General features: G+C 41.0%; 1 protein-coding gene and 2 long non-coding RNA genes across 7 annotated transcripts in view; 2 read left to right on the forward strand and 1 right to left on the reverse strand.

The window, feature by feature from the left end:
* The window catches only part of LOC140573945 (uncharacterized), a 38783-nt gene extending 36542 nt beyond the window's left edge, over positions 1-2241 (forward strand). For both annotated transcript variants that reach the window (XR_011980689.1, XR_011980688.1), the window contains one exon: positions 1156-2241. This is a non-coding gene — a long non-coding RNA (uncharacterized lncRNA). The remainder of the gene's footprint in view (positions 1-1155) is intronic.
* The window catches only part of bahcc1a (BAH domain and coiled-coil containing 1a), a 199164-nt gene that overhangs the window by 100431 nt on the left and 84759 nt on the right, over positions 1-13974 (forward strand). For 3 of the 4 annotated variants that reach the window (XM_072692865.1, XM_072692866.1, XM_072692869.1), the window contains exons 1-2: positions 7113-7308; positions 9735-10059. The exons of the other annotated variant lie outside the window; for it this stretch is intronic. In XM_072692865.1, coding sequence (XP_072548966.1) covers positions 9888-10059 — 172 coding nt within the window. In that variant the 5' untranslated portion in view covers positions 7113-7308; positions 9735-9887. Of the gene's footprint in view, positions 1-7112; positions 7309-9734; positions 10060-13974 lie in introns of those variants that run through there. 4 annotated transcript variants of the gene reach the window in all.
* LOC140574052 (uncharacterized) lies at positions 2359-4715 on the reverse strand. Its single transcript, XR_011980699.1, has 2 exons — positions 4498-4715; positions 2359-3744 (listed from the first exon to the last, which is right to left on the reverse strand). It is a non-coding gene; the product is annotated as an uncharacterized lncRNA (long non-coding RNA).

Genomic DNA, 13974 nt, shown 5'->3' on the forward strand with positions numbered 1-13974 from the left:
CTGATTAGAGTTTAGAGGGCTACCAAAATAATGTGATCCCTAGTTTTTGAGTATGTAGTATGTACTGGTGTAGTCAAATTTGCTTTTAAATGACCACTACCCAGCTTTTCTTTATGGGCCGGTTCACATTGCAGTATTTGCATACGCATAACTTTTTTTATAGTTGAGGAATATTTGACTTTTCAATGGTATGTGGCCTGTAACATGAGTTTTCACCTGAGTAGAGTTTTGGGGATTACTGCAGTGTTGTTGGCTTGTGTTTTCTCAAGTTAAGGGTTTTGGTATTTCTCTTAAATATGTTATGGCAGTACTACCGCAGCTTTAGTGACATGGTAGCGTGTGAACCCCCTTCTGGGTTCTATAACTGGACTAAGCAAGCTGCCACTGCTGAGCAAAATAAAATGGTGGATAATGATGCAAGTGAGAATGTGCAGTGACACATGCTGGCATCACTTCCTGTTGAGTATGTTAATAGGATGCATGCTAAACTAACAAACCTGCACTATTAAGATGAATATATTGTTTATATCATATAGTATTAGTGTGTAATATGCAGTTGGGCCGCAACCCAGTATTTCTCAAGAGAGGTACACTGGAGGGCCTTTTCTTGCTCCAGCACACCTGATTGAACCCCGTTAATTGCTAGCTTTAGCAGGTGTGTAAGAGCAGGGAAATCAGCAGCACTCCAGTGCTTGGTTCTCTGACCCCTGTTATAAATGTTTGTGCTGGTGTGTCCCCAAAAGAATCATTAGAGTTCTTTGCATGACAGAATCGAATTTTTGAGAAATCTTCCACCTCAAATCTTCACATAAGAAGTGACATAAGTCACGTTTTTACTGTCTACACACACAACAAGCAGTGTTTACTGTCTTCCAGTTTCCCACAAATGAAAACAGCATGAATTAAGACATTTACCTCTCTTTTATCCAAATGTCTGTCTGAGGTGACTCACTGCTTGCCAGCTTTACGTACACATGGTCACACAGACTCGCAGTGTTCTGCAACAGCACAAAGAATCAGTGTTCCAGGAGGATGGTAACATAAAAACAACTAATCACCCCTTCTTTCTTTTAGAGCCCTTTGCCCCATCTATCCTAGTGTTGTTCACGCTCCAGGATCCCCAGTATATTTCTCTCACTGTGGTCTCTCTTTCAGCGGCTGCCTGACGAAGGAAGCTAATGAGCACGTGGCTCTGCTGGTTCCTCCACGTATTGTTCTCTTTCCTCCGGACTGCCTTTGGCCTCGTGTCACATCCTGTGGGTGTCGGACACAGGAGCATAGGCCCATCCAACAAACAAGCTTCTATTTCCCTGCGCCACACACACACACACACACACACACACACACAAACACTGTCTTCTGCATATATCATTCGTAGCAGCCACTCTCACATCCCATGGCATGCTACCAGTGTTGAAACAAAGTAGTAAAGATCTGCTTGAGATCAGATACTCTAAATACAGTGCTCAAATCAAAGTGAATTCAAGTGGAAGCCACAGACATGAAGGCATCTACGTCTAAATCTGTTCAATTACCAGAAATAAATAACTCATATCTGTGACTACACGTTGTGTGATTGAGTTGGTTCGCACTAATGTGTAGTTTGTACATACATCACTATGTATCAGTTTGTATAGTGTGTGAAAGTGTGTGTGTGTGTGTGTGTGTGTGTGTGTGTGCGCACAGAGGGCTCTTGTTTTCCCAATTATTTTAAAGTAGTATTAAATAAAAATATTGGACAATGACAAAGGCTTTGACCTTTCCTGCAGACCTTCTTCTGTTTAATTACGCGTTGTATGACCACTCATAATGAAATGTGGCCTAATTGATTTGATGACCTTAACGCGTCCATGTGACTAAGTAGAATTTAAAAAATGATTAAAAAGGCCCTGTCCTCTGTATGTCTGGCTAAATGTAGTTAGCCAGCTACGTTCTACATATCTCAGCAGATACCATATGGTGTTATATGTAGGGAACTGTCAAAGAGTATATTCAACAGTTTTACAATGTGAATTTCAGCCTGATAACACTAAGTCTTACTGCTTTACTCTCAGGAAAAGCATTCCTAGGTTCAGCTCACTCCACAGACACAGTCTTTACGGTTTCAGCCCAGGTCCTGAATCTAGCGTACGCCTGCTTTGCAGTACATATTTCATCTGCAGCTGTTCATAAATACTAAATTATCCTAAACCTAAGACCCTATGCATTAGCTAAATGTCAAGCTCATGTGCTAAATGATATATACTGTACACACAAGTAATATATATATATATATATATATATATATATATTACTTGTGTGTACAGTATATATCATTTAGCACATGAGCTTGACACCCACACATACATATTTTCATGCATATATATATATATATATATACATATATATGCATGAACATATGTATGTGTGGGTGTGCACAATAATGCAGAATACTTGGGCCTATTACAGGACACTTAAAAATAGACTGATGTCAGAGACCCTGTGAGTCAGAATTAATTGAAATAGTGCTTAAGGTCTGAGCTCAGCCTCATTTATTGTGATCTTAAAAGCAGTATTTCTTTCAGGCGCACCTGTATCTCACATTACTTGCTGGTGGTAGGCATGCTCATTTGTAAGGTATGATAAACTAATGGCTATACTGAATGGGGAAAACGCTCATAAGGCTGCAGGACAGCTACATACGCCGGTTAAGGCTTACTCAAACCCCCCCAAAACATCTGTTTTAAACCTTTCTGAGGTCAAGTGACCTCAAAACGTACAACTAACAGTTGTAGTAAGCCTTTACAAAGAAGATGATTATGTAGGCTTTTGTCCATTGTCATAAAACATTTATTTTATAGGTGTCGTATTGCCTTACGAATGCCGCTCTTCACTGAAGATAGCCAAACATGGCGATAAAGCTCTCCATAGCAAGCGGCAGGCCTAGCCACAGCATCCGATGTAGAGAAGTAAGAAGCTGCATAATTCAGCGTGTGAAACATCTGCAGAACGGGCAATCCTTCATAGCAAACCAAAAAAAACAATAAGGCCTAAAGAATTGAGACGCTCACATACATACGTCAACATGGCAAGCCAAAACGGTCTGAAAACATCTCTTTCAATCTTTGGCAACCTCATTTTTAATAAATCCCAGGGGTCATATGCATTTTCCCCAAGTGGATAACAGATCTGGGTAGAGGTTGAGGTGGAGCCTTGGTATGTTGGACTTTTTGCTATTATGGAGATGTATGAATACTATTAATTAAACACACAAGATGTAAGTACTTACACTGTAAAATCCACACTGCTAAGATCTAGAGTTTCAACCATGGCTGTACTAAATACGCTTGTATTTTTTATATTGTATAAAATTATGATTTTGCATCTGCAGTCAGAATTTTGCATTGCCAAATGAAATGCATGTCTGTGAATCTTAAAGCATGTCGTTGATTTTGTGAACACTGTGATTCTGCTACTAAAACGTCCACATATGATTCAGGACAGCTCGCCCTAAAACAAATATTCCCCTCAGAAAAATGGCAGACCTAGCCCACCGTGTCCTCATGTCCGTCGAGCTGAAACGATGACAAAAAAAAAAAAAAAGCCCATTCCGGTTGTTGGTCGTGGATAAGAGAGGGAAGCGGAGTGTCAGTCAGAGACGCTCCGCTGCTCAAGGACAATCCTCTTTGTGGGAATCGTGTGGTTCAAAAGAAATCACTCTCCCTGCATCAATTATCACCACGCCGCGCCATAGGGAAGCTTACGCTGGCACACGGTCAGGGGAGGGAGAGAGAGAGAGAGAGAGAGAGAGAGAGAGAGAGAGAGAGAGAGAGAGTGAGTGTGTGTGAGTGAGTGTGTTACGTTCATTCCCCTTATATATATATATATATATATATATATATATATCTCCTGATAAGGCCTGCTAGTGAAATGCACTTGCTCTGCAGTCCTGCTGTCTGAACCACGAAAAACATGACATTACTGTTTTTTTTTCATTTTTTAATCGTTGTTCCCTAAACAATTTTTAATATGTATTACAGTGTACACTTTAAAAACCCTGCAAATAAAAAATAAAAAAATAAAAATGTGTTTTCCTTAAATTAAAAAAAAAGGACGCCTAGGTACAAAATGTTAAACTTGATCGTGGTCTGTATATTTCTCTTTAATTACTGTACATGTTCGACATCCCAATTTTAATTACATTAATTATATATATATATCTATCTATTAACTACTACTTATAAAAAAAATATGTTGTAGCTATATATATATATATAAACGTTAATTAATTATTAATAAAACGTTAATGTATTTGTTTCATGTTTCATATTTTAGCCCAAATTAACTGAAACAAATGACAACAATTTTCTTCTTCAGTCCTGCTCTGTGAGCTACACACTTCAGATCACAGCTAACCTGGGTCACTTTAGCACAGTCTAATACACAGTTCTGTCAGAGATGTACAGCGATTAAGAGAGTAGCGCTGGAAGTGTAGGTTGTATATATTTCCGGACAGACCTTCCTAGTTGATCCGGCTCTGCCATGTTCCCACTTTTCCCCTAAAACATCAGAGGGCTCTAATCCGCCTAGTGACTCGCTGTTGGCGCCGCGGTCCTTTCCAGAGTTGGTGACATGCCGTCGCTACCTTCTACCTCTCTTTCTCCCTAATAAATACCCTGTTTCTCCACTTCGTCGTCGTGCCCTCGCTTCGTGCTTGACACGAATGACTCCGGGGCCATAAGGGTCCGCCTTTCGGAGCGCCTTGAAACGGTCCCCTCTTATCTTTTTTCATCATCTAACCCCGGGACGCCTTGAAACCGCAGGGCCAGTTATTGCTTTTTTCCCCTCCTCAGACAGCCCAATGCGGACTGGCTGCTGGCCAATCAGAGTCTTGTTTACACTCTGTGAGTGACAATGCTCTGGCGACGTGCCAGCCAATCAAATTCCGCCCCGAATGGAGCACAATTTTAAAACCTGTCTGGCTGATCCAGCTCTAACTCCCTCAAACTCCTGACATCCACGCGGTGAAGATGGCCTTGTCTTTAGAAGGAAATAAATAAATAAATAAATATATAGTATATATATATTAAGCAGGTGATTTAATGTTATGGCTGAGTGATTCTCTAAGGAGAAATCGGCACAAAAATAGCAATTAGATCAACACTTTGTAAGCTCAATAAATAAATATTTACGGTCATGCAAAAAACCTTTCTAGTTTTACAGGATGAGGAAACAGTTTTTAACTTTCATTAGAAGTGGATGTAAAAAAATATTTTATCCAAAATCACTTTGGAGCATTTCTATTGGTCCATTTTTCATTACATTTTGTGAAGAGCAACTGTCAGATTTAAAAATTGGTCAAAAAGTAAATGACGCCAAAAATAGAGATACAAGGTTTTTGCATGTTAGTGATGAAATACATATGTACCTACAGTACAAAAAGAGCAGAAGACAATAACATCTAACAGAAGCACTCACATTTAGCGGTGCACATGTAAACAGCAATCAGAGTGAAGAACAGAATGACAGAGCACAGAATGAATAGTAAATAATGAATGCCGCTTCAAATATACAGCAAAAAAAGAAAAAGAACATACATCTTAAAATAACTTCCCCAATGCTGTGTTCTTTATTAATAACCCTAATTCTGTGTAGGTCTCCCTCCTGACGCCAAAACAGCTCTGGCCGATCAAGGCATGGACTCGAGACATAGCCAGCCCTAACTTTTTCAGGAATTTGTCCTACAGGAGCTCTTATGTGGGATCAGAACAGACGGGCTAGCCGTCAATCCACATGTGCAAGAATGAGCCCTGGGCACCCATAACCCTGTCACTGATTGTCCTTTTTTGGACCACTTTTGGTAGGTGCTGAGCACCACCGCATTCCAGGAACACACCACTACTAGACCTGCGGTTTTGGAGATGTTCTGACCCAGTTGTCTAGCCATCACAATTGAACCATTGTCAGAGTGATTCATGTTCTTACACTTGCCCATTCTGTTCTGCTTCCAAAATATCAACTTCAAGAACTGACCATGTAGATCCTACCCCTTGACAGGTGCCACTGTCATTACATAATCAATTATCATAATTCACATCACCTTGTAGTGGTTTTAATGTTATGGATGATCAGTGTAAAAACCATGATGATAAAATAACAAAATCAATAAATAATAAGTAAATACGTCAAAAACAATGTGAATGTATATTCAGACTAGCCACACAAATTGACATGTTAGATCCTGTTTGAGATAGGCTCAGTATGAGTCCCTGAGACTGTCTTTTGCCAAACCTACATTCAACTGTCTGAGAGAAAATTATTAGGCCTACTTATGAAAATGCACTAGATCTAGTCACTGACAAGATAATGCATGGCATTCTCTACACTCTTTTAATTGTTGTTCTCTTTTAGAGCTCAAATCACAGGGAAAGAAACTTTCTCATTATTCTTACACACACACACACACACACACACACACATATATATATATATATACAATACAGGACAGTAAGACAGGGAGCCTGTGAGAACAGAGATCATTAACATGTATCAGTCTTAAAGGAACAGTAGCACTAACGGCCTGATTGATTTCATTAGATTTTTTAAAAAGGATAAAGAGAGACAGTGGGAAATGGTCATGGGAAAAACAATCACGACCGTTTTGGTGAATGAATTTGAACAAACGTCATGGTATTACGTCAGGGGGAAAATGTCAAATTCGAGAAAGATGTTGCATATTGGCCCTTTAAGCACATTTTCAACCAATGCATTGTTGATACTTTAACATTAACGCAGGTACAAAATGAACAAGTTGCTTTGCAGTGGTCAGTTTTCTCATGAGTTATTGTAGATTTCTGACACTCCAAAGCTATTCTTTTCACTGCCGTGTGTTGGTTGCCTTCTCATCCATGGCTTTTCCAGAGCAAGCCAGGTTTGGCTTGAATTTCCCGCTGCTCCGAGCCTCTTTCCCTCTGCCCAGTTTCCATTGGCCGACGGCGTGGACCAATCAGAGCAGGGAGTGTCGCTTCGCGAGCGGCACGAGCTCATTAACATACGTGTCTCTGGCCAATGGGAGGCTGTGTTTACTCTCCCCGGGTTGCGAGGCACGAGCTGCGGTGGGAAAGAGGATCACCGTTTGGAGACTCGAGCCTCGACTGAGCGGCCTGAACCGGCGCTTTAGCACACAGCTACAACTGCAGCACTCACTGGAGGATACTGGGATTTAACCTCTGAAACATGGTTTTTAAAATGGGCGACATTCTTCATCTGCAATTTTTTATTTCCCTCTAATTACATTTATTTATTGTTATGCAAGGATTTAACATACCAGTAAGTAACGATTTTAACAGTTTTTGTAAATGATGATTGGGATATAAACGCAGATATCGGTATTTTATAATTTTATTATTATTATTAATTATTATTTTTTTTGTTGCAGAAACTGGCTTTGGGGTTTGATAAATGCTACGAGAGTCAAAGAGCGTAGGAATAATATAACACGACCATGCAAGGGAATTTAAAATATGCTAATTTGAAGAGGTTAATATGCATGTAACATGTCATATATAAAACAGCGATTACATGCTTTCAGAATTACAGGTATTTTTTCAAAGCCTTAATATATTATTTTATAATGTAATAATATAATACAAGAAATATATTTTTTTAGCTGATAAATTCGACGTTTTTTATTCGACATATTTATTTGACGGCTAATTCTGTTAAATACAGCAACATTAATTATTTTTAAAGCAAGTGTAAACTAATTTGCCTTTGCTTAGTCGAAACAGGCTGTGGCGTGTAGCTAGTCTTTATAGGATTTCACAACATTTGTAATTGTTAGCCGTCTTTTAGCGTTTAAAATAGTCTATATTTGGTTACAGTAACGCCTATGTTCAGATGGTCGATTATTTACTTATTATTTCTTACTAAGCTTATTTTTTAAACTTGTCTTTCGCTCTCGGTTTTGTTTTATTTTATTTTATTTTTTTCGCTGTGTTGCACCGTCGGCTAAGCTCTGTTGTTACACAGCGGTACGTTGTTCGCTCTGTGTCCGGGCTGACTGCTCTCCCGGCCGGTCAACACTGGCGCCATCCAGCCTGGAACAATCTACTGACTCCTCGCCTTATTTCTCCCTTAAAAATACACCTCGATCACCTGAAGTCGGCTTTAAAACTGGCGCTTGATCACTTTGTTGAGAAAAAGGGAATATATCGTACCCGAGCATTTTTTTTCGTGAGGCATTGTTAGACGAGGCAGAACAATTGCTCTCTTTGCCTTGTCATGTGAAAACACACAGGCGGCGCCGGGGGGTCTTTAATTCGGTATATAAAAATGTAGAGGAGTCCGGGTGTAGAGTGTGCGTTTGCACCGAAATGGAAAAAATCAGTTTGTTCGATCAGCGTTAGAAAGAAAATCCACGGTGTGTTTTAGGATTTTGGGCTCGACGGTGGACGGTAATGGCTGACGGGGGGAGCTGTGCGTGTGTGTGTGTGTGTGTGTGTGTGTGTGTGTGTAGCCAGACAAAGACAGGCAGCTCACTCAGGCGATTCAAGCTGTGCTATTTTCTTTTACAAATACTCACTAAAAACTCAACCATGGACTGAATGATCCTGTATTTTTCCAAATTACATTTTCAGATCAAATAAATCTTTCTGACGCACAACATGAATATAGAGTGGATAAATGACTGAATTTCACTTTGCCATGACTGGCATCTTCTCGTCTCAGCAGTCTGCGCTGTTCTGAGGTCCCACTCACGGCACGGAGCAGCCTGGTGTGTTTATGGGCTCGACTAGAGAAATAGCTCCATATAGTCGGAGCTGCGCGTTTAACTATAGGGGTTATCAGTCGCGTCCTGGTCAATTTAATTACCCCAAATAAAGGCCAGAAGAGGTCATGGCAGATGAAAGGGAGCAGAATCGCAGTTGTTTACACACACACACACACACACACACGCACACATGCACTCGCACACACTGTAAAATCCTAGCTAGCTGCAACCAAGGCCTCCGTGTAGACGGTAAACGGTGGTGTGGTGATTAAGGGTCGTTGTGCCCCTCATCTCGCCATTGATCACGCTGCTTTGGTAAATCCAGCCCAAATGAGCTGATAGCCTTTTTAATATGGGGGCAATTACTGGCCAATTCATCAAAGTTTATGCTCGAAACCCTTGAACTAAATTGCACTGGAGTCCTGAAATCCATTTTTATTTGCGTTTATTTAACAATTTCAGGAAGTCTTGTTTATTTTATATTGTTATTATTATTTCGTATTTATATTTTTTTAATTTAGTCCAACGTATATACTCACACATTAGGGTCTGAGGGCACGTGTGCAAACACACACATGTTCTTTATGGATGATTAGACGTGTAAGCTCGACTGCACTGCCGATTTGTGTTATTATTAGCTACATTAAAACACAATGCAGTGTGTATTCATGAGAAACGCGTTATACGCCACTATAATTTTATATATCTCTCTCTGTGTCTCTCCATCTCTTATTTCTTGCAAATCTTTGCGTGGTCATCGGGCCAGTCACACTGCAGTCGCCGTCCTGTGTTAGCCAGCGTATCCACTGAATGCAATCTTTGGGCAATTTTCTCAACCCCGCATACAAGTTATGCTGAAAACATGCAGTTTAACACTGCGGTCGATTTACAGAGAGGCGAGCTATGAATCGATGGACACTGCACTGGCCTGTGCAGATGGTGAACGTTAACCGATTGTATCTTTGTTCTTTCTCCCACCTAGAAAAGATGATTGGGGGCTGCACCACAGACCGGAGAGGCGAGACTTTCCCTAAAAGCGACACCGTGAGCACCCGGGACGGATTATAAATCTATGGATTTGTGTTGATCACCTCCGTGCAGCCGCTGGATCTTGGATTGCTAGCAGTCGAGCAGTATGGAGGGGAGGGAGTTCGCCGCTCCGGCTCACCTCCTGTCAGAGCGGGGCGCCCTGGTGCACCGCGCCGCCTCGCGGATCTCCTCCACCGGCCACGGCTCCGTGCAGCACGCCGGCCCTTTTCCACCCGGGAAATATTACCCATCCCACCTACCGATGGCAACACACTCAGGTTGGGTTGACTCTGCCTTTTTTTTGTGCTGCCCTGTTTTTATTGCTACGCCGCGTCTTTAATGCTGTCTTAGTTGATTTTGTTATAAGACAGTAATTCCTTTATGGAGATTCAGTCGTTAACTGTTCATGTGAACATCCGACATTTACAGTCAGATGATGGTGATGATGATGATGATGATGATGATGAGGCATTATAGCTGAGGAGGTGGATTTACACTTTGTGTCGCTAACGTGGTTCTAGTGATGAATAGCCTCGAGAGCCTATGGTGATATTTATGATGGTTATTTCACAAGCAAATCAAATGTCACATATATATTTTTTTTATTGTATTTTTTTTAAGTTAAAAAATACCCAGTTAATTATCGTGGTTTTATATTCATGTAAAAAAAAAATAGTTTCACACGTTTCGCCTCATTCCGCCTATGTAGTTGAACAGTTGCTCATTTGTAGGCTATTAGCGTGTATCTGCATCTCTCCGTTTTCTTCTCGATGCTTCAGAGGAGACTGGCTTTAATAAACGGACCTCAGACGTTGTCTGCGTGGTTGTGTGAGGGACGCTGTAACGCCTGAAATCCTCTGCTGTACTGAGGAGGTGTATCGAGGGGTGAGCGTGCTGGCTGGCGCCTGCAGTGGCGATCACATCCAGCGCTGAGGAAGGCCTCAGCTCGCAGGGCTGCTGGTGAGGGGCTCCAGTCTGACTGACGGCGAGGTGGGCTTATTCTCAGAGGCCTCGGTTTGAGTCGGAAAATAGTGTTGTTGTTTTTGCTAACAGTAAATCCATTTTAATTAGACATGCTTAGTTATTATTTTTTTTTCTCATTGCAAAGGACTGTGCTGACGGGAGAGTGTTTGATTGATGGTTTCTGATGTTAGGGTCGAGTTGACTCCTTTGTTTTATTTGACATTTTTAAGCATATTTCAAGTATTTGCTTACTCCAGGCTTTAGGTTAAACATGCCAGCCCAGCTTCCGGTGTTGAGATGGCGAATTAATTATGTGAATTTTAGCAAATCATTTTTCTAAACCGTTTTAGAGAAGTTTATATAGAGATAAAACGTGAGGCTTTTACGATCCGAAAAATCGATATTTTTTGATGCTGTTATTAAATAATAAATGAATTGAATGTATTTTAATATAGGCCCAGCTCTGAGGGAGTTTTTCCTTGCCACTGTCGCCATTGGCTTAATCACTGGGGGTCTTTGATCCATCATGTCTTACGTTATTTTCTTCTTTCTTCTTTGTCTCTGTCTTTTATTAATCACTATTTATGTAAAGCTGCTTTGTGACGACAACAGTTGTAAAAAGCGCTATACAAATAAATCTGACTTGACTTGACTAGTTTGAACCACTCAAACTTATCCATTACATATGGGGGATATTTTAGTAATAAAATAAAATGTGTCTAGTATTTTTTTATTAGCTCATGTCAGATCAATTTAATCAACACATCAGGTGAATTGTAGCTTATTGCCCCCCCCCTCCAAAAAAAAAAAAAATCATCCTTTCCTCACTGTACGCATCAAATGCACTGGAATTATCATTAGTCACTCTCTCTCCCTCCCTCCCCTTCTTCTCTCTCTCTCTTTTTCTCTTTCTCTCTCTCTCTCTCACACACACACACACACACACACACGCCCACAAAACAAACAGTGGTATTTATAGATGTAGATGCATCTCTTTGTTCTTGCAGATGTTTGGCCGGAGAGTATTTGGGCTAATGCTAGCTAAAGGGTACAGGTGTGCTGCAAACCGGATGTGTCGTGTGGTTTGTTGTTCATGGCCCGCACCACCATGCAAACCTCCCCTCAGATGTCATCACTGTTCAATGAGAGAAACAGGTGGGGTATTGTTCTTGAGGATAAAAAAAAAAAGGCCAATCCCTTTTAATGCTTTCTGACTTTGCCTGGAACAGTGCTGTCTCAATTATGTCCCCTTGATTCATGTGGTGGCTTTCAACCTTCATGTTATTACAGTCTTACTACTACAGCCCTGAAATATGGAATATAATATAGTCAGTTATATGACATATATGTTTGTCACAGTACTTCTATTTTTGACACCATGTGCTAGAAGGGACCAGTAGCAAAGATCCAAAATATATGTAATATATATTCAGGATTCTGATGATATAGAATGACTAATTCTGATATTGTTATAATAATAATATTAGAAATAATATTACAATACTGGCAGCTGTCCTCTGTCAAAATCTCATGATGAACGGACCGATAGAAATCTTTTTACATCGACAGCCATTGAAAGTTGAGAGCTCCCCATCCGTCCTCCCTTATTTCGCTAATGTTGACCCTTGACAGCGATTTCACATAGCCATTTTTTTCATATTATACTTAATGCTACATGTTCCAATATGAGCACAATATATAGAGTACAGTATTAAGCACCTGTATTCGCTCAAGTTATGAAGTCATAGGTTCAGATATTTCAGTCGATTAGTGTCGAACGTCAAAAGTGGGGGAGGTTTAGACACTTGAGCTCTCCTTAGGTAGTGTAGTGCTCGTGTCCCGTTCCTGTCCCTGTCCCAGAGGGCTAAGGGGGCCAACCCTATTCACTGGTTAACACACTGATTCACACAAATTTCTCACGAAGACACTGAATATTTCAGTCTTGAATGTTCAACCACTCATAACCGACGGCAGGTCTAGATTTGCATCATTTTTTGAACTCTAAAAAGCCTACAGTGATGTGTCTTTATTTATTTATTTAATTTTTTTTTACATTCACTACTTCCCTGACCGCAAGGCTTGCGAAGACAGAGGCCGCCGTGGCAGTAGCAGCCGACGCCTCAAAGAGTTATGAAATACCCCGCTTGTTTCTGGGGAAGTGCGTGTCTTTCACTTCTCTCCGCTGGGGTATTTGTGTTGTTCCTCCTGATGAAACGTGCCTCGTCCAGCAGGCCGGGCGGCTCGCAGATGGAGTGATGGCTGCTGAGATTCCCTGACAGTTCCTCATAAATATCAGACTGGATATAATAGCCATTATCTACCTGCAGCAGCTTGCCATCTGACATTTCATCCACATGAAGGATGCAGCCTGTGGGGGTGGGGGGATGTGTGTGTGCGTCTATGTGCTTGTGCTTGTGTGTGTGCGTGTGTTTGTGTGCATATGCATAGAACTGTGTTTTCCACTAAAGCGAGGACAGAATTTCAGATTCTCAGTTCTCTTTCTCTGAGATGTCTGTGAGGTAATGCGTGGACACTGCAACACATGTTGAATATACACTATAGGCCATATAACACTTTGGGGTCGCCTGTATTGATTATTCGAATCACTTTAATTGGAAAAAGCTGGTGCGCTGCACAGTGCTTGGATGCTAAATAAGCTCAGCAGAGTAAATGTGCCCAAAAGGGAGAGCGACGCCAGGGCACAGATTCCCTACAGCACAGGTTCTCAAAGCTTTTGCAGCCAGAGACCCCCATAGATTTACAGTTTACCTGTTCAGATGTCTAAAAGGCATAGTTTGGCAAACATGCACCATTATTTTATGGGAGCATGAGCTCTTCTCCAGTAAAGTGTGGCATTTAACGGTTGCTGACCTACTAACGGTGAAAGCAGATGTAGCTCACCTAGCTTCATGGCTTCATTTGCTTCACACTGTTCTCGCTAAAATCAGGCTTGATGATGATTATGTCATTGTACTTGAAGGTTAGTGACACTCTGTATCTCCTATCATGTGTCTTTTGGATACATGAACGGGATACTTTGGCTCAGACAAAAAATATAGAACCCCTGGCCACACATCATCGTCACCTGGGGGTCCCCAGACTTGACTTGGAGAACCGTGGCCTGAAAGTGCCGTCCACAATGGGTCGTTCTTTAATCCTTTCAGTGTTTAAAGTATCTGGTTCTAAGGTTCTGTATGAATGAAATATTTCAACCTATGACAAAAAAAAAA

This window comes from Salminus brasiliensis, chromosome 12, assembly GCF_030463535.1.
Source record: "Salminus brasiliensis chromosome 12, fSalBra1.hap2, whole genome shotgun sequence".
Lineage (NCBI taxonomy): Eukaryota > Metazoa > Chordata > Actinopteri > Characiformes > Bryconidae > Salminus > Salminus brasiliensis.